Raw genomic sequence first — 20,385 nt, 5'->3', positions numbered from 1 at the left:
CCTTCTAGCACTGAAGTTGTTACCTAGCCAGGTAGTGAAACAGCTACAGAAAACCAAGTCAGAGCGCACCAAGGACTTCAGAGTACAGCTGTACCTGAATGGATCTAAGCATAGCAAAGCCTTCCATTTAGTTTTTCAGGTTCCAAGTCAGTGGTTTTCAACTTCAGCAACTATAAGATATGTGTACTCCAACTCCCAGAATTCTCTAGCCAGCATGGAGAATTGTGGGAATTAAAAGAATTTACACATCTTAAAAGTTGTGGGGGTTGAGAAACTATGTTTTAAGTCAGGGCTGTCAAACTTGCGACCCGTGGGCTGTGCTGGCCACTCCCATGCCCAGTTTAGCAAAGGAGAAGTGTCACGTCACATGACGATGCCATGAGTTTGACACCTGTTCTAAGTGATGTGCCTCTACAAAAGGATGGCTTCATGCTTTCTGAGCTGGGTTGTTTTCTTGCAGGTGTTTCATTACCCAACTAGGTAATATCATCAGGCCTAGAAGGAAGTAGGATTTTCTCTCTGTTTATATACAACTGGTTTGCTCTGTCAGTTTTGGTGGGAGTGTTCTTGGTAGCGTCTTGATTGGCCTGTTGTTTACTGTTGATTAACTTATTGGCTAGCGAATTAGCCACACTCACTCAATAGGCAAGGGTATGAGGAAAAAAATAAACAGGAACAGAAAAGTAGCTGAGAGGAATTACATTCAATTTTAGGTAAAAATAAAAACAACCATTCTAATCCAAAGTTTGGAATCATTTACAGTCTAAAAGCTTAAATATAAACATAAGCTTAATGTAGGATTTTGTAAAACACAGTTGAAAGTCCTTCTCTTTTGTTGTAAAACTTAGCTGAAACTTTCTGCAATTCTGCAAGGTTTCACAGCAGGGAGTGCCTTTTAAAAAGATTAGTTTGCAAACTGTTCCAATAACTTTTCAAGGTGGAAAAATGTGGACAGTTAATAAACTGTATTAGACTACATTCACAAGTTTATCCTGTACCTTTTTGGACCTTTATAGGTACTTCCAAAAAGCTCATAAAGTCACAGTAGCTGACATGAGCTTTGGTTAATTGTACTAACTGTACCAACAAGAGTAAAGCATTTCCATAGTTCTCACTTGAAAATAGTTGAAAACATGCTGGCATTTTCAGAAATACAGTTCCGGAGTTTTTAAATAGATCAATGGGACTGCATGAAACTTTGGGGCCTTTTGTTAGTTAGTTGTCCTGATTTAAAACTAACCTATTTCATCTCTGTTGATGCACTAAGAACATCAGCTATGACATGAAGGCCAAGATTATACAGCAAGCTAATTCCAGATTAGAACTCCCCAAAAATTTACTGAACTTCTTGAATAAAGATTTAGAATAGTTTTATTGGATTGATGACATGCTCACAGAACATCCTGTTCTCCAATAGGAGTAATTTTTATGCATTATCCTGGCACAGACTAATATCCTTATTATTATAGGAAATATGTAACAGTACAAGACAGAAATAGAGCAAAATCTGCTTCCATTTTGAGACTGTTTAAAACATGATGTCCATCTAATCCAGGATAACCATCAACAAAAAGGACAATGTTAAAAGTATTCATAAATTCCTTAATTACTGATATGGTTGACCTATCACACTCTGCCATGATTTGCTAAATAATAAACATTTGCTATTGGCTGGGTTTGAAGAGCACAGTAAGCCATAAGTCACCCATCTATTTTCATAAGGCTGGTTTCAAACAACACACTAACCTAAGCCAAACAAATCACACTGTCCTTTATAGCAATATTTCTCAAGCTTAGTAAATTTAAGATCTTTGGACTCTCAGAATTTCTCAGCATGGTGGCTGGGGAATTTTGGGAATTGGACTTGAGACATCTTAAAGTTGCTACGGTTGAAAACACTGCTCTGTAGTAATGTGTGAAGGCAACCTCTGACCATTCTCATGTTTCTATGACCGATACTAAAATATTTCTAACCATGTTCTATTGCTGAGTAAAAGGAGGGGGTGTTAAAAAAAATAATCCATCTCAGATGACACAGAAACAAACTGAAGCATTTCACTTTCAATAGATCCATGATAGTTCTGATTCTGTAAGTAACTGAAGTTTTGACGTATGGTTTAAAAGTCCATAGAGGCAATAAGGATATAATTGAATTTATTAGATGCACCACGTGGCTGGATTTTTGTTCTTTTAATTTCTTTAATATTTAAAATGAAGTCTGTATGTTTGTGCAGAACAAGGACATAACATAACATAACATCAGAGTTGGAAGGGACCTTGGAGGCCTTCTAGTCCAACCCCCTGTCCAGGCAGGAAACCCTACACCATCTCAGTCAGACGCTTCATAGAGATGCTGCTTTTCTACCAGGTATTTTATTTGTTAAAGAAGAGAAATGACTTTTTCTGCTCAGCTTCCTTATAATCAATAAAGGAAGCCTAACTAATTCCTTTAATGTTACAATCTAGCAGTTTTCCCCCATAGATTTATGAAAATGTAAAAATCCATAGCAAAATCTAAATAAATTGGACATCTGGCCTGAAATTAAAACATTGTGAAATTTAAAATTTGACTTGATCTATCATTTATAGAGAATAGATTCAAAAATGAGTGGAAAGTGGCATGAAAAAGTATTTCATTGGTTCTTTTAAAAAAGCACTTCTAATGCATTGGTTTCCCCCAAATACGTTTGGAGATAAAATGCTTAGGCAAAAAGGAGGGGACAGTTTCTTCTCACAAAAGGCTTTGTGTCTGTGGACTAGCGAAGGTTTAATGCCAATCTTTTCCTTATTCATATTCCGTATTCAACCCTATACTACTCAAGTTATATTGAACAATTTTAATTTTCCTGCAGAAGGGGAATTATATACCAAAAGAAAATGGAATAATTACAGTTATTTTTTTTATTATAGATCTACTAATAAAAAGGCTCCAATCAATCAATGTTTCTCTCAATTTAATTGATGACAGCAGGAGAGGAACTGAGGCTACCGTCAAAAACTGCAAATGATTTTAATCTACCACTAAACAAAGGAGGAAAGCTGCAGAGATGAAGCAGAACAACTGCTGCCATAAGCAGCAATAATTAACCACATTGGGTTTTACATTGGACAGGAATGGGAAGTGTCTCCAATATGTATGAGAAAGTATATTAAGAAGAGGCTGCTATATTAGGAAGACTTTCTTGTCATTGGGCATCTGCTAGCAGGCAGCAACCTCCAGTCTTTATTGCAGAACAATCAGCCTTTCCACCACAGTAGGAACTACTAGCACCACTCCCCCAGAAGAAGGGGGAAGTAGGTATCATCCGCTCTCTTCAAAAAACAGATGCTAGTCCAACCATGCAATTTCTCCCATTCCCTCTAAGGAAACATTTATATATACATATATATATTTATATATTTTAAAAAAGGACAAATGGAGAAAGCCTTGGCTCAGAGAACACAACTGTCCTTGCTGCTCAGGGTCCAATCAGTTTTTTGAGAAAAGCTTCTAATTGATCTTCATCTTTGATTCCCACAAACTTATCCACCACATCACCATTCTTCATGGCTAAGACAGTGGGTACAGCTGACACCTAAGAACAAGAGCACAAAAGAAAAGGCATAAGCACAATAATAGCTAAGCTCCACTGACCTGTGAACATCATTTCGAGAGGCAAAGCAAACATTAAAACAAAGGACATATTGAAAGGTGAATGATTAATTCTTCCTGTTAGAAAGTTTCCTGAAAATTTAGCAGCATTGAACTTCATTTTAGAAAATGTCTTTATAGTCAAGGCTTCTACATAAAGGAATAAAAATATTCTAACTCGGAGATATTAGTAAATCCATCCCAGATTGGTCATTCTAACCACCAACTTTTCCCCAAATTGGTGTTATCCAGATTTGTGGTCACTTGGCACAGGCTTAAAGTTGCAGCACAATACACCTGAAAAGGCCAGAGGACCAGGAAACCCGTTTTCAATTTTAAATCAAGTTTATGCTATTTACTAAGCACAAAAAGATCTTCAAGTAAAAAATGATGTATTTTTCAGAGTAGTAAAACTGACTAATTTTAAAAATAGGTAGCTTTTCCACAACTGGAATGAATAGGATTTAAAACTGCTGAGTAAAGATGAGAAGGCTAAAACTTTATTTCAGTCTAAAGGGACATCATCATTCTTTGAAATGAAGCTCTTCAAAAGAGATGATGAGGTAGCCTGCTTTTGCGATATGGTATGGTGTAGAGATACATGCTTGCCCGTTACTTCTGAATTTTATCACAAGTCTTGGCATCCCAAGTGCAAAGTGTTACGGAGCTTATTGAATGGATAAAGGCTAAGGAAGATAATCTCTGACAGTTATGATTAAATAAGCTTTTAAGCAGCTCCTTCTTCACTCCTCGGCTATTTCCGGACCAAAATTGCCATTTTTGATTCAACAACTAATACTGTTATACATAGCAACAATTCTGGAAACACTGCTACCATACCAAGAAATTTTTCTTCACTTTTCCCTGACAGTGGTTTTATCTAGTACCAAACAGAGATATTTCCCTCTATATTTGTCTCATGCGTTTTCATACAATCTAAAGAAAAAAAAGTTTTTGGCTTGGAAATTCTTTAAAAAGGAAGTTTTGAAGAAATTCTCATAGATGCAATATGGCGTTCTTTCATTGATTCAGCTTAAAAAGTAGCTAAGGGACATGTGTATAATGTCTTGTCTTTCATTGTACAATCATCTCTCTAGTGATTTACAGCTATCCTGGCTTCCCACACTTCAACAATCTCAAGGGAAAACATCATACTTCCTCCCACTGCATTTTCAGCAATTGTGCTATCACCACAAAGGGGGAGTCATATCTTGAGCAATCCTCTGAGAATTTATCTTTGCCATGGAAAAGTCCAGAGAAATTATCCATCCAATTTTTTCTGCCCGTGATTTTAAAGACAATTTTGGAGAACCATTTGCTTAGCTCATTTTAATGATGTACACAAAAAGCCATGAGTGTGAAATCAGACACAAACCTTATTTGCACAGTTCTGCTTCTCACAGGGAAGATCTGAGCACTGAGACCTATCCTATCCTGTTCTATTCTTGTCCTCAGCTAGTCAGACACACCAGCCACAACAGCTAACAAAAAAACATTTAGCTCCAAATATGAATTCATGCATGCATGAACAGATGTTGTTTTTAAATTTCTGCACTTCTGCAGCACAATGCTAAATAGCCATACAACACAGCCAAATGTTTTTCTCCCTCTCTCTTGCAAACCACAAATATTATTGGTCTATCAATATCAATGTCTAATTATCAATGACACAAACTGTAAGAGAATTGTCCAAGGAGCTCTGAATAAGCTGATGCCACGAAGTGTAATTTGGGAAAGTTTGAAAACAACAGGCTAGCCCTCCCTCCCCCCTAACTGTAAGCCAGCCCTTTATGTGTGCAGAGAATGATTTGAAGGAATTTATAAAAATGTCAGAAGGGGATGATACATTCCACAGCTCCTCTGGCACCCTTATCTTAAGACAGTGGGTCATGTCCCATCTTTATCTTGTATGCTATTCTTCCCTGGAATGCGCTCTCTCATCAAATATGCATTCGGCTGCCCTGCATCTTGCTGCCATCAGCAATCTGTCATGTACAAACCCCAGACTCAAAGGCCTGCTTTTACTAGTCTCTGCTTTTCCTCGGCTGTCCAATGCAAGCTGATTTCTTAAGGGTGCCACACCCCATGGTAATCCAGGATGGGTTTAAAAAAGGAATACAAACTCGCACTCTGTTTAACAGTCAAATTACTCAGTTTTGTCTGATGTCCTTCAGTGCCCTCTAGGGTTCAACTCTAATACTTCAAACAGGCCTTCGAAATGCATCCCAGTGCACCCCTCCCTTCTAGCAAGAGTATGACTATTCTAATTATGTTCATTTTTATCTCTGTCTTTTTGGGGCCAAACAAAATAGAAGAGGTTGAGGCAAGGACTCGGCACTCCTTTTGCCAAATTCCCATTTCATTTGCAGAGGGGAGCATCAGGTTTTGTTTTGTTTTTTTTCAAAAAAAAAAAAACTGCTCCAAAGTCACATGGGAAGAACTGGTGGCTCAGCTTTGACTGTGGACAGTAGAATGGAGGAACCATTCTTCCGAGCTGCATCTTAAAACTATTCAGTTTCTGAGTGCAGATCAATATAGATCAATCAGATGCTGTCCTCCAATCACTTTGTATCAAACCAAGACCTCTCACCCTCTATAGTTAAATTGTTATTGAGCCTTATAAAATAAGTTGAAGTAGAAGGCAGTGGTCAAAAGCAGGAATACAGCAATGGTAAAATTAACACTATATATTCACAGTAGAATTTAAGCAAGAATAATAGTTAACATGCTGGTCTAAGTACTAGTCCCATTTTAGGATTGAAAGCAGCTGGGTGACTTTGGGCCAATCAATCACACTCTTAGCCCAACCCACTTCATAGGATGTATGTGTGTGTGAGAGAGAGAATAAGGGGAAGAAAGAGTATTATGTTCGCCACCTTGTAAAAATAATAAAGATGGGATAACTACCTAAAAAGTAAAACAAAATGATTAAAAATTATATGTGGCAACTAGTTTGTCTCCTAAGAGAGCCTAAATATTTAGAAACACCACAAATTAGTAGATTTGGAGAGAGTCAGAAACCAAATTGCCTTTTGTTCCTTTTCTTTTTAAACTTATTCTTGTCTTTTTGTGGCTGTTTAATTTTGTTTATTATTTTTTAACAAACAAACAAATAATACAGTGGAGACAGCATTAAGCGTTCAGCTTAAGACAGAAATATTTTGATGTAATTTGCAATGATTTACTAATGCTCTTAGCTTTGGATGTGAAATTTAAACAACCTTATGCTTATTGAAATAATTTCAAATAATAGTTAACACTGACATAGATCTTTTTTCCCCTCTATCCTTAAAAGTCACTATCATTAGATCAATCTAATAATCTCTAGGTCAATCCATAGAATAATATTATAAAATGTATTTTTAAAAAAGAACTCTAAAAAGGGTCCCCAACCAGTGGTGGGCTGCTGCCGGTTCAGGAGAACTGGTAGTTCCGACAATCAGCTGGGCCCGCCCAATCCTGTCCTATTTTTCCTTCTTTCTGGCTCAGCTGATTCACGCTGCATAGCTGATTTCCACACCTCCGCTGTTCTACTTACCGGGGCTGCCTTAGAAGCTGAGCTTCAGATTGCTGAATTTTGAACGCTGTGTGCAAGCTCATCAAACCAGTTGTTAAACCAATTGCAGCCCACCACTGTCCCCAACCCCTGGGCCATGGCCCACTACTGGGCCATGGCATATTTGACATTGGGCTGTGTGAGTGGCTGGCTGGAGTGTGCGCGTAGCTTAACTTTTGCAAGCAGCAGGTCGGTGGACACTCGCAGACATGCACGCTGGCCCACCACTCAGGCTGGCCCCCCACTTGTGCAAGAACTGCATGCATGCACATGCTGGGACGCCACTCGCACAAGGGCTGCATGTGCATGCCAACCCAATTCTCCTCTACCCTCCCCAAGCCGGGCTGCAAAGGTTGGGGACCGCTGCTCTCAAAAACAGGGATGACAACAGAAGAGGATCCATTCTTTATCAAATGGCAAATACTTCTTAGCCCAGCCTTCCCTAGTCGAATCCTGCCTTAAAGTCGCCAGGATTCTTAGCTAGGAATACCATTTTTGGCATTAAGAGAGCCATAGCGAGAACTTTGTGAGGCTGGCTGTGATGAAAATGGGACATCCAAAAACACCAAAGAACATATGATGTAGCAATTCAAACCCGATTCTTGCCACTCCAAGTTCAATATTTTAACCTGTATATCACACTGACTGTTATTAACAATGCAAGAAATGTCATGTACATGAAAAATATAGTGGAAGTGGGGAACATCTGTCACAAAGCTATTTTAACTACAATCTCCAAAATCTCCACCTGATATCAGCTGGCTGGGTGTTATAGTTCATTCTAGATCAAGGGTGTCAAACTGGATTTCTTTGAGGACCAGATCAGCATTGTAGCACACGGCCACTTTGCTGGCCAAAATGGGGCATGGGGGGCCCGTGTGAGCCCCTGGCGCCCTGTTCTCAGCCTGTATGGCCTCCTGTAGCACATTGCTGGCCAAAACGGGACATGGGAGAGCTGCGTGAGCCCCCCCCCCGGCCCGTGCCCCATTTTGGCTGCCAGAGGCACCATGGGCCAGTTCTTTGCTATTTCCAGGCCGGTCCCAGGGGCCAGATTTAAGTATCCCGTGGGCTGGATGTGGCCTGCGGGTCTTGAATTTGACACCCCTGTTTTAGAGGGTGCTAATATGTTTCCTTTTAATATACTTAGGGTTCTTATGCAGGCTAATGGGCTTTCATATTTTTTTCATTAAAATTCCAAAACCATGTTTTTCTTTAACCTGCTCTTTAATTTGCTCAGTACCCCATAAGGGCTATGGTTGTTTAAATTCACACCAGCTGCAGAGCATGCAGCTGACTTTCATGTTCTGGACATGACACACTTATTGCTGCTCTATTACTGTTGCTCCTGAGGAACTGGACAGAATTCTGGAGGCTATGGGTGCAAGCACCTGTGTTTCAGATCCATGTCCCTCCTGGCTTGTGAAAGCTTCCCAGGAGGTGACATGTGGTTGGGTTCTAGTGGTGATTAATGCTTCTCTGTGGGAGGGGGGGGGTGGCCCAACCTTTTAAGGAGGCTGTGGTCTGCCCTCTTCTTAAGACCCCACTCAATTGGGTAATTTTCATCCTGTGTCCAATCTTTCCTTTCTGGAGGTTGTTGAGAAGGTGGTTGCATGGAAGCTCCTGAATGAAATGGATTATCTGGACCCTTTACAGTCAGGTCAGGCCTAGACATGAAATGGAAATGGCACTGGTTGTGCTTTTTGATGACCTCTGGTGGGAGTGGACAGGGGGTAGTGTCCTTGCTAAGCTGCTGGGCAAGATCATCTGCTGCTGTGGATTGAGATATCATCAATATGGTGATGACACCCAGCTGTATGTCTCAGTCCATGGAGAGAGAGGTGATGCTGTGACTTCCCTCTCGCAGTGTCTGGATGGGGAGCAACGGGATGAAACTGCACCTTGCAAGACGGAATGGCTCTGGGTTTAGGATTCTTGCTCCATAAAGAATTTTCATCTCTGGTGTTGGATGGGGAGGCACTGCTCCAGGCAGACCCATGTGTCATCTGGGGGTTGTTTTCGACTCATGACTCCTATTTGAACAAGTTGCAATCATGGCCAGGAGGGCAAATTGCAGTTATGCACCAGTTATGCCCTTTTCTGGACAATCACTGCTCAGTTTTTTATGCCCTAGTTACCTCCCGTCTTGACAATTGCAACAACACTCTACATGGAACAGCCCTTGGAAGCCATCCAGAAGTTTCAATTGGTTCAAAATGTGGTGGTCTGCATGGTTATGCACAAGCTGCGATTTGCACAAGCTGCCAATTTGCTTCTGGGTCAAATTCAAGGTGCTAGTTGTTACTTCAAAGTCTTACATGGGCTGGGACCAAAATATTTGAAATACTGTCTTCTTCCAGTCATACCTGACCCACAAGCATAGAGAGGCAGGGAATGCTATGGATCCCCTCCCCTAAGGTGGTCCATCTAATGGTACCAAGAAAAAGGGTCTGCTCCATGGTAGCTCCCTCCCTGTGGAACGTCATCCATGTGGATACAAGACTGGCTCCCACTTTGACGCTCTTTTGCAATGCCCTAAAGACACGGTTCTGCCAATGGGCCTGGAGATCCCAGAGTGATATGGAGCCCATCAAGAGGCTTGATTGTTTTTGCCAGGGGTGGAGTGGGGGATTACTGTTTTTGGTTGGGCAGCCATATACATTTTCTTAAATAAATAAATTTTCCACTTCGTTCTTTTTCACTTGCACTCCAATCTGCTCAGCAGTTGCCCAAAGAGAAGAGCTATCAGCCTTAGAGTAGAATTAAACAAATTAGAGCATAGCAGAAATTGGAAATTTGGAAACACGTCAGTACAAGAAAAAAGTTCAAGGAAAGGTGGCTACAGGCTGAGGCAGGTCCCTCTTTCTATCTTTGTAGCAAGTCTTGATGGGTTCATATTGCAAAAAGCCCTCACTTAAAGAGGGAAAGGACATGCTAAATCAGAGGACAAGGAAATGTCAGAATTGGTTCATCATTTATCATATAAATGATGAAACCTTGATGAACGTATCTTTTCTTTTATGTACACTGAGAGCATATGCACCAAGACAAATTCCTTGTGTGTCCAATCACACTTGGCCAATAAAATTCTATTCTATTCTATTCTATTCTATTCTATTCTATTCTATTCTATTCTATTCTATTCTATTCTATTCTATTCTATATGGTGTAATTTTCATGGGGCAGCAAACCAGTCTTGCCCAACCTGACATCCATAAAATGTTTAAGGATGAGAATTCTCTGCCAGACTTGGTCAAGGCTGTAGTAAAAAATAAGTCTGCAGGAAATCAAAGGTCTTTCACTCAGAATGGTTCTGACAACACAGCAGAGAAAGGGCCCTGTCCCTAGGTGTTCAAATGCCTTCCCAATTTGGAAACTAGACAATAAATCATTGCTTTGCAATGTATTCCTTCTAGGAAGAATCCTTGCAGGTTTGTTTTTTTAAGATCAGGAAACAGTTCGTGGATGGTTGCTCCTCTGGGACAACTTGGAGCCAGGAGCAAGCCAGGACTTATGTGAAGAATGCACAAGCATTCCAAGCATACAAAGGGGGAGTCTCTCTCACTCTTTTGCTCTCTTCTAAAGAATGTGCTCCAGAGAGGGTATTGTGAAATGCTCGGGCCTAGATATCAGCTGTCTTGTAAACAGAAGTGGGTGAGGGCAGCAAAGAGGAGTGGGAAGTTTACTGGCAATTTGACAATCCACAGCATTGTAAAGGGAACTTTGAAAAGGCCTAGCAGGAGGAAATTATTTAGGATCTTAAGAACTCAATCAGAGGGATCTGCCTGATGAAACTGCATTGCAGTCATGGATCGCTTGCATCAAGTTCAGTCTATATTGATCATTTCCATTGATACTAACTTTTCAAGTTTTTAAGTAGCTCAGTCTCCTTCTCTCCCCATGTAATGAAAATACTGGGATATAAGCCCAGACCTTCTGTATACCATTGAGCTGTATGTTTATCTCTCAGTGGGGTGCGAGTAATGAAGGAAGATCTAAGTTTCCATCCCCTATTTTTATATCTTCTGCATTTTTTCAATTTTTACAAGATAAAAATATACAAATACATGGGTTCTTCAGGCGGAAACTGTGGTCAAGTCCTGCTGCTCATAAATATTGAATATAGATTTGTAAAGAATTCTGCAAAGCAAAATAATTTTTTTTTAAAATTTGCATTTATATCCTGCCCTTCTCCGAAGACTCAGGGCAGCTTACACTATGTTAGCAATAGTCTTCATCCTATTTGTATACAAAGTCAACTTATTGCCCCCAACAATCTGGGTCCTCATTTTACCTACCTTATAAAGGATGGAAGGTTGAGTCAACCTTGGGCCTGGTGGGACTAGAACCTGCAGTAATTGCAGGCAGCTGTGTTAATAACAGACTGTCTTACCAGTCTGAGCCACAGAGGCCCCTTCTTGCTCCCTTCTTCCCCCTGTGTTCTGAAAGAGTTGCTACATCTTACTGTTTTCTAGAGATGGACTTTTTTTTAAAGATTATGGATCTTGTATCAGCGGTTATTATAAACTCTTCCTTGTCCAATCCTTAATAGTAAAGGTGAGGTGTCTTCTGAGTTGAGCTTAATTGATGGAAATTTCAGACATGTTCACTAAGTATTCTTGGCCATGAGGTTGGATTCTGTGGCCTTCTTTCAGCATCATTTTTGATCTCCCAATCTCCTAGTCTTTGGCCCTGATACTTCCCTGGTAATTTTCCATCAAATATTAACCTGGTGCAAACTAATTTAGTTTCCAAATCCAGACAAGGTCAGCCAGAGATTTATTAAAGCTAAAGTCTCATTTGAACCAACCTTGTCTCCTGGTGACTTCATGGACAAATGCAGGGTTTTTTGGGTGGGTGGGGAGAAACAATGCAGAAATAGTTTGCCATTTCCATTCCGAGGGATGTTCTTTGACTTTCTAGTGCTAGATTACAATTTTCACTATTCCTGGGCAATTTGCTGAAGGCTACTCTAAGCCCAGTAACACTGTCCTATTTAATGATTTTCTTTTTTCTTCATGAGTCAGTCATTCTTCAGTTCAATTTCCAACACAATGAAGATCAATATGTCTCACTATTGAAAAAAAATGCCTCATACACCATTATGGATGCATCTTGATTTCGGACCTAGAATTGCTGTAACTCTTTTGCTATGTCTCCCACAATTTATTTAATTCCAACCCTATTATTTCCTACCCTAGGTATGTTAGATTTGCAACTGTGCAACTTCTGGAAATAGTAATCCAGTACATCTGGAAATGAACAGATTGGGGAAAACTGAACTACAATCTTTCTCATTTTTATTTTATTTGTACTATATGCCAAGCAGTCAGATTCTATTACTCCTTCTTGCCAAAATCTGAGATAGTGGTCAGAACAAACAAAAATAAACTAGCTTAGCTCTATACAATATGCAGATGTTACAGGGACATACCTCATATTCAAGGGCAAGATCAGTATGATCATCAATGTCCACTTTTGCCATCAGAATCTTTCCGTCATGTTTAGACACGACCTTTTCTAGTCTGGGACCCAGGATTTTGCAGGGACCACACCATCTCAGAACAAAGAAAGACATTAGAGTTTAATGAGGAAAAAGCAATATTAACAGGTTTTTTTAAAAAAAAGATATTTCCCAAAGGATAAGGATAAACATCTGCCTTTAAGAAGAAGCCTCTGTATACTGAAGTATCAGGTTTAATAGTGATGTCTGGATTGTTACATTAAGAGATGATATACGAGTCTGCATTTTGTTTGGTAGTCTATGTGCCAAGATTTAAAAGCTGCTGCTTACAAACTGCTCAGAATATTTTACTGCAGAGTATTCATAAGCCTCTTGCGTATTGTTTATGCTAAGGGTAAATAAGTGCAGCAAAAAAACTATATTTACCAAAACCATTTCAGACTCTCATGAGTCTTCTAGCCAACAGAAACTCATATTTCTTTCCAAAAAGGAGAGGAAAACTATATTAAAGAGGATACACAAAGTTGTTATCCAAATTAACAAGGCAGCTCGTAATCTTGCATTTACTGTACATCAGAATGTCTTTCTCTACACATGTACAAACCAATGAAAGAAGAGCAACATCCATGATCACATGCAAAGATCTTGCCTATTTGTTTCGCTGGTGTATACTTGGCAGTAATTTGTTCCCAAACATTGTACAACAGGCAAAATAGACATTTGAACAAGGACAAGTAAGGGGACAAAGTTCATATCTTCTATACTCTTCTATATTTGTCTGTTTGAAAGATAAGTTTAGGCCATCACAGTTCTTAGTTATAGTTACTGTAGTTTATACAGTTAACTTTTCATAATGGAAAGTCTTCCACGCATGCTGTTGGTAAAAAAAAAAGAAACAACAACAAGAAATGAAAATATGATGCTAAATTGTTGGCCTGGTGGTTTTTGATCTGATTTTTACATACTAGAACTTGTTTTTTTGCTGCAGCTATTTTGATCTTACATCATTGAAACATTGTATGATAAATTAGTACTTGCTAAAACAAATTCTCAGTATCACAACAGCATTTACAATTTCTTTAAGCTCTGGAAACTGATACTATATTACAGGATGCTTTAGCACAGGGGTCTCCAACCTTGGCAACTTTAAGTCTGGCAGACTTCCCCAACCAGCAAAGCAAAGCTGGCTGGGAGAATCTGGGAGTTGAAGTCTGCCAGGCTTAAAGTTGCCAAGATTGGAGACCCCTGCTTTAGCATACTGAGCCACTATTGAAGTTTTCAGATGTTACAGCCACAGCTGGGTGTTGTAGAACAAGCATTCAGCAGTTAGTCTGTGTTAGGCATTTACATTGTTTCAAAGAAGGAAGGAATCAGAAAATGGTTTCAATATATTATATATGGAACAAAATAATACAGAAGTAATAAGGTATCTAAAAAAAACAACCCACCCCCAAATCAATATTCCATTATCTATACCCATCAATAAAAAAAATTCTGGAGCACACAGAACTGCAAGAAACTATATCATTTAAATAACTTCACAGAAGTCTATAGAATGAATTTAGTGCTAGGAAATAATCTTAGCTATGATCCCACTTTTGTGTGTACTATTCAAATTGCCACTCCTTCAATAAATGCATAAGACTGATAAGGCAGAAAATTGCTGAATAGAATTTACCATTCATTTGTGACAAATTAACAGGAATTGTAGTCCAGCAGCCAAGTAGGGAAAGAAAAACAGTTTAAAATGGGATGGTTTATGTAGTTTACCTTTGCTGCAAGGACTTTGAAACTGAAGTACTTCCTGATTTGACTCTTTCTTTTTGAAGTTTTCAATGTCAGCTGTACAATGGAATTTAGAAATCAAGAGAGCAGGAAACGTATGTCAAAATTTAAATGTACCTATTCCTGCTGGGGTTCTGAAAGTTCTTTGGCTTTAAAGGATACATCTTTTGCCCATTATCTTCAACATGGTTTATATGCATTCTACCACACTTACATTTCACATCATCTCATCTTTTTTCGTATCCTTGTTTGTTTTATATTTAGAAATAGGAAGAAGGTAACAGCCAGTAAATGTTTCAATCTTCTAATAATCAGAGATGAGGATTATATTCCCGTAAAAAAAGGCACATGAGATTGCATTATAAAACCATCTGTATGGTTTCCTCCATTAATTGGTAGAACCATATCCAAGCAATAGTGCCTTATTTTTATTGACTAGCTAATGCTCTGCTAATCTGTGTCTGCCTATGCTTTGATGAAAGCAAGTACCCAATAAACTAAATATGCAGCTGCTTTTTTAAAAAATTGAAGAGCACCAGTGGCTTTTTTTCAGTGTTCATGTGAAAAAGAATTGTAAGATGACATTTAAAATGTTAACTCTACTCAAATGGGTAGAACAGGGGTCCACAAACTCCGGATCTGGGCCTGTTTGAAACCAGACCATATGAGCGATGGGCAAGTGCTTGTACACACAAAGCTCCACTCAAGCTAGTGATGGGCCCTTGAATTTCTGCATGGAACTCCACTCGTGCAAGTGGCAGCCTCTTATGCTAGCACATGAAATTCCACTTGAGTGGGAGGAACTCATGCACAAAGCTCCATTTGCGCAAATGGAGCTTCGGACATGAGCATTCTCTACTCACTCGAGTGGAGCTTCGTGCATAAAGCTCACACAAATGGAGCTTTGTGCATGAGTGCAAGCACACTCCACTTATGCATGAAGTTCCACTCACATAAGGGGCAGAAACTTGTGCTTTCCCGTGAAGCTCCAATCAACCGAGTAGAGAATGCTCGTGCTCCATTCATGCAAATGGAACCACCTACCACTCATGCAAATGGAGCTTCGTGCACAAGCCAAGGGACCACTGTCCATGTGGAGCTGTTGTGTCTTGCCCGCCCTCAGAGCAGCCGGGGCCTTCTTACCTGCTCCCGAACACTGAGGAATGTATGCCTCCCGGCCCCAGTCCTGGCTCCATGCCCACACAAACTGCAGAAGAAGGAGCATCTCCCTGCCCCAGCCCTGACTCCATGCCCAGGCAAACGGAGCAGCTAGACCCCTCCCCCTCCTCCACAGCAGGTGAGCCTGAGGAGGGTTTACTCCCAACAACAGCTGATTGGAGTGACCCTCGCATCAGAAGATTGGAGAGGCGGAGGCAACAGAAGGAAGGGAGGGGCAGGCCTTAATGAGTGCTGAGTCATGGAGCCACACCCCATGGCCTATATAAAGGATCTACTTTCTGGCAGTCTCTGAGTCAGGCAAAAGTCGAACTTATCTTGCTGAAGTCACTTACTGGTCTCCTGCCTGCTCTGAGGACTTTGCTAGGACTTTGGGCAGAGCTGCAGAGGCAAGCCTGATTCGGATTTCCCTGACCCAGCCGTCAGCGGAGGAGTGGGACACGACAGGAGCTTTGTGTGTGAGGATGCGTGCACTCCTGCGTAAAGCTCCATTTGTGCAAGCAGTGGGCCCTTGCATTCTGCACAAGCAGAGAGTGCTTGAGCAGAGGTCACTTGTACATGAAACTCCATTTGCGCACAAGCATCCTCCACTCCTGCCACTGGCGCTTCATGTGTAGGCGCAAGGGCCCACTGCTTGCACAAATAGAGCTTCGTGTGCAAGCACAAGCACCCTCTGCTCAAGCACTCTTTAATTGCACAAGTTGAGCTTTGTGTGCAAACACAAGAGCCCACCCCTCGCATGAATGGAGCTTTGCATGAGTGGAGGGCGCTTGCACTGCTGCACGAAGGTCCATTCACCCAAGGGGTGGGCCCTTGCGCTCACGCACGAAGGTCCACTTGTGCGAGTGGAGGGCACTTCTGCTTGCATGCAAAGTTCCTGTTGTGTCTGCGCCCCCCGAGCTGGGCCCCCTGCCAGAAAGTGACTCGGAAAGTGAGGGGGAAAGGCCATCAGGACTTATCTCTGGAGCACTGGCTTCCCTGGCTCAGCTTCAGGAGCCAGAGGCAGGCCAGGTGGAGGAGATAACGAGGCCTCCGTCCCCTGACTCTTTCCCCCCCCAGGCCACGCCTCCAGACCCAGCTGATGGCAATCAGGCCTGGCTGGACTCTAGGTTTCGTAGGCAGGAGAGGCGGGAACAACAGAAGCAGGGGTGGGGCAGGCCTAGGAAGTGCTGAGTCATGGAGCCACACCCCACAGGATATAAAAGCAGCAAGGGCTGCTATACCTCTTCATGGCAAGCAAATCAACTGCTTAACTAGAGCTGAAGTCCTGTTTGTTCCTGATTTCCTGGCTGACTCACCGGCATCAAGAGAGATAACAGAGACACTTGGCAGACGCTCACTAGTTTGCTGCCAGAGCTGATAGTTGCCGGCTAATTAAGTCATCGCTCCTGTCTCCCGGACTGAGGAGGGGGACAGAACAGTTCCATTTGCATGAGTGCTCACATGCAAAGCTCTATTCGCACAAATGAAGCACTCGCACAAGTGGAGCATCGGATGTGAGCACAAGGGTGGAATAGAGGGCTGCACATCTGCCACTCACACCAATGGAGCTGTGTGTGTGCCACTGACACGCCGCACCTGGCGCCAAGGTGAAAAAGTTGACAGCTGGTTTAGAATTTTATATTGCCAAGTAAGAGAAAAGGAGGATGTAAACAGTAATCAACCCATATAGCTTTTCAGTTATCCTAAGGCATCTACAGTAGGTAACCAGAGACAGACCGTATTAGCTAGCCCATTTGGGGCCAAAACCCTCCAAATTACAGTGTATAATACATACATAGCACACTAAGGATTTTGACAGCTTGTAACAAAGACATATACACCATACTTACTGGGCGTGGAAATCTATTACCACTGGTTTTTGACTTTTCAAAACTCTGTCTTGGAAGTCATTCTCATCCTGGACATTAAAAGTATGCCAACAGATCTGAGTAGTAGAAAATGTCCTAGTCTGTGAAGGCATGGCAGGAAAAGCAAAGGAAGTACACCAGGGTTTCTTGCATGGCAGAGCTGAAACTCTGTACAGAAGCAATGAAGGTCTGGGATGAAGCACCGGCGTGAGACGCTTGACTGGAATAGACAATGATCGGAAGAGATTTTGGGCCATCTAGGAAAAAGACAAACAAAAACATCATAAGGAGAAAACAGTGACCCTAAAAACTCATTACATTTTCACTGCCCTCTAGCCTACCCATTCTGTTGCTGCTTTGATCCCTTCCCAACTGATTCCAAAAGTTCCCATTCACCTCCCTCAACTATTGCCAATTTCCCAAAACAGTTTCCTTTGATAAACATCTTTGCTGTGTTCAGTTTAGGCTATCTCATTATTCCCAATAATACTTGGACTACCTTATTTGCATTCTCCTGCAATTCAGTGTATTTTATACATGCCACGTAGTGCTTAAAATATGCTGGGATTTTTATTTTACTGTATATGTTATGGGCACACCTACACACTGGGCAAAGAAAGAACTGTCAAGTCCTTTCCTCTAGTTTGCTATCTCACATTTCTCCATTTGGAATATATACTATGGGCTGCCTAGTTTTATTATGAAATGGCAAAAGCTAGATTCCATACTAGAATTGTTAATGAAAAAAAACTGACTTTAATTTTCTGAATCATGAACCAGCCTTTAAAACACTATAGAAGTTTCTCAAGAACTCCAGATTCTCTGAGCCACAACACATTGGCCTATTTTCTAAGCCTATCAACTTAATTGCTCTTCCCCATCCTATCGTCTAAGCCCGGAGTGAATCATTTGTTTTGATTTGCTGTTACTTTTACCTGAAAGCAAGGCCTTCTGTCCTGGTACATCATGGTTCTGGTATATTATTGAAATATACTTGTTGACATCATAATACAAATAGCTTTCTTTTTAAATAGCATATCATTATTACTACATCAACCAAGTATCACAGTGAAGCTAAATTATTTACAATTTTAATTATAAATAATGGATAAGGTATAATAGTTAAGTGATATTAAACTTGCCAATGCCATTCAAAGAGATTCATTTCCAATATATTTTGTCTGGTAGACAACCATAACACAGTTGTTTTGCTACTCTGTCTATCAAATATTGATAGAGACTTGAAAGAAATATCACAGCCAGGATGCATGGCTGTGATATTAATATTGCAGCACTTTTACACTTATATTTTCTAGACCACACAACAATTTTGTTTACAGCATTATTCCACAACAGCAAACTACTTTCATGAAAACTAGAAATATAAAGAAAGAAGGCAGGATGGCATAGTGGATTGTTGAGGGGTTTGGGAGAGAAAATGGAGTACCTGTTTTAAAATTCATATCCTCCAAAATTTCACATTTTATTAATCATTTCACATTCAAAATCAACATCTTCAAAATTTACTAAAGTTTGCGAAAAAAAAATTAAGAGCCCATTAACCGTCAAATTTGTTTTTATTCAAGCAAATTCAAAAATAGGTCAATATTTTTTCCAGAATACTTTTTTTTTTGTTTTGGGCCTATATATATGAAATGCAACTTCCTTCCTTGACTTAATTTAAATCTATGCTCAATAACTCCTTGGCCTGGATGTTTTGGCATTAATCAAAGCAAACTTGTAGCTAATGTAAAACACCTTTTTTGTGGAATAGAGGGTAAGTTATGAATCGAGCTGCATTTACTAGATTTCTGAATATTATCATTTTGAAAAGGCTCAGAAATTCTGCCAAAAAAAATACACTGGTTCGTTCAACTTCTCTTACTGTAACATGGATTTCTGAAACGTCCTGAAAATAAGTTCCTTATCCCAAAATCTTGCTTCCTGATCTGAAAAGTCCCCCCCTCCACTTCCTCACAAGCTTAAGGCACGTGGTTGCAGGGATGAGGCAATGGCATTCTGCACATGTTCGAAGGTCCTCCTCTCTTTAGTATTAAGACAGCTCCTCGAGGAGTAAGCAGCTCTGTTGAAAATTAAACCCAGCCTGCCTGCCTGCCTGCCTGTCTCCCACTGGTACCCCCAGTTCTTCAGCCAACTATTTCCCACTTGCAGACAGCCCTGAATATTGTACGCCGTCCTCATTATACCACCTTCCCCTCCACTGTGAAGAGTGACTCTTAAGGGCTCCCTTAAAATAATAATTTTAATTTTAATAATAATAATAATTATTATTTTCCTTATTACCTTATTACTTAAGGTCGTCGAGGGAACCACTTCCCTCCTCTCACCTTTGCACCCCCCGCAGAGCCCCTCACGGCCACCCTGGAGAACCAAAAAGCGGAATGAACTTCCGGGAGCTGATTGGACGAAAGGACGCAGCTTCAGAACGCAACCATAACTACTCTCGCGGTGATTGGAGGTTGAAAGGAAGCTGTTTGACAACTTTGGTAGTGGATTGGGTAACGCGGAGAGCAGTAAGCATATCCCATGTGCTTATTGTTAGAAAGAAAGCGAAGTAGCTCTTCAGCCTGGGTGGTGATTGGCTCGCGGGGAACTGACCTCGCCGCCTCTTCTTACCGCACGAATGGCGGACCTGCATTCGGCTCCGTGATTGGCCAAGTTCGCTGCGGGCGGGGTGGAAGTACCCGGGCTGCGTCTGTGCAGGTCGGCGGCTGCCTTAACGGATTGAAATGTGAAGTAAAAATTTTTGGTCTTTAGGTTTCTTAAAGCGCCCGTGTTTGTGCTTGGCTTAGTTAATCGGTTTCTGGAATTAATTATTAGTCAGTAACTGTAACCTCCTACTCTGCAATCCTATTATCCTGACTTTTTAAATATAAATGTAAACTCAAGTCTCTCTGATTTCTGG

General features: G+C 40.8%; 1 protein-coding gene across 2 annotated transcripts; it reads right to left on the bottom strand.

Moving 5' to 3' along the window:
• Positions 1 to 1,353: 1,353 nt before the first annotated feature.
• On the bottom strand, positions 1,354 to 19,973 carry TXN2 (thioredoxin 2). Of its 2 annotated transcripts, none has more exons than XM_058190242.1 (4): positions 19,764 to 19,973; positions 17,442 to 17,716; positions 12,619 to 12,742; positions 1,354 to 3,575 (listed from the first exon to the last, which is right to left on the bottom strand). In XM_058190242.1, the coding sequence occupies exons 2-4, from the start codon at positions 17,714 to 17,716 to the stop codon at positions 3,459 to 3,461; spliced, it is 516 nt and encodes a 171-aa protein (XP_058046225.1). In that variant the 5' UTR covers positions 19,764 to 19,973; the 3' UTR covers positions 1,354 to 3,458. The 2 variants fall into 2 exon arrangements, with proteins under 2 accessions (XP_058046225.1, XP_058046224.1); XM_058190241.1 differs by having other exon boundaries at positions 19,808 to 19,939.
• Positions 19,974 to 20,385: the final 412 nt, after the last annotated feature.

Source organism: Ahaetulla prasina, chromosome 7, assembly GCF_028640845.1.
Source record: "Ahaetulla prasina isolate Xishuangbanna chromosome 7, ASM2864084v1, whole genome shotgun sequence".
In the NCBI taxonomy this organism is placed as follows: Eukaryota; Metazoa; Chordata; class Lepidosauria; order Squamata; family Colubridae; genus Ahaetulla; species Ahaetulla prasina.
The sequence above is the reverse complement of the archived record's forward strand: the minus strand, read 5'-3'. Positions and strand labels throughout refer to the sequence as shown.

Bases quoted from the DNA above. Each gene is read 5' to 3' on its own strand.
- TXN2 (XM_058190242.1), bottom strand. From the start codon at position 17,716: ATGGCCCAAAATCTCTTCCGATCATTGTCTATTCCAGTCAAGCGTCTC. The intron at 12,743-17,441 runs GTAAGTATGGTG...CTTTGTTCTGAG, and splicing joins GTAATAGATTTCCACGCCCA to ATGGTGTGGTCCCTGCAAAA. The intron at 3,576-12,618 runs GTATGTCCCTGT...TCTTGTTCTTAG, and splicing joins ATCTTGCCCTTGAATATGAG to GTGTCAGCTGTACCCACTGT.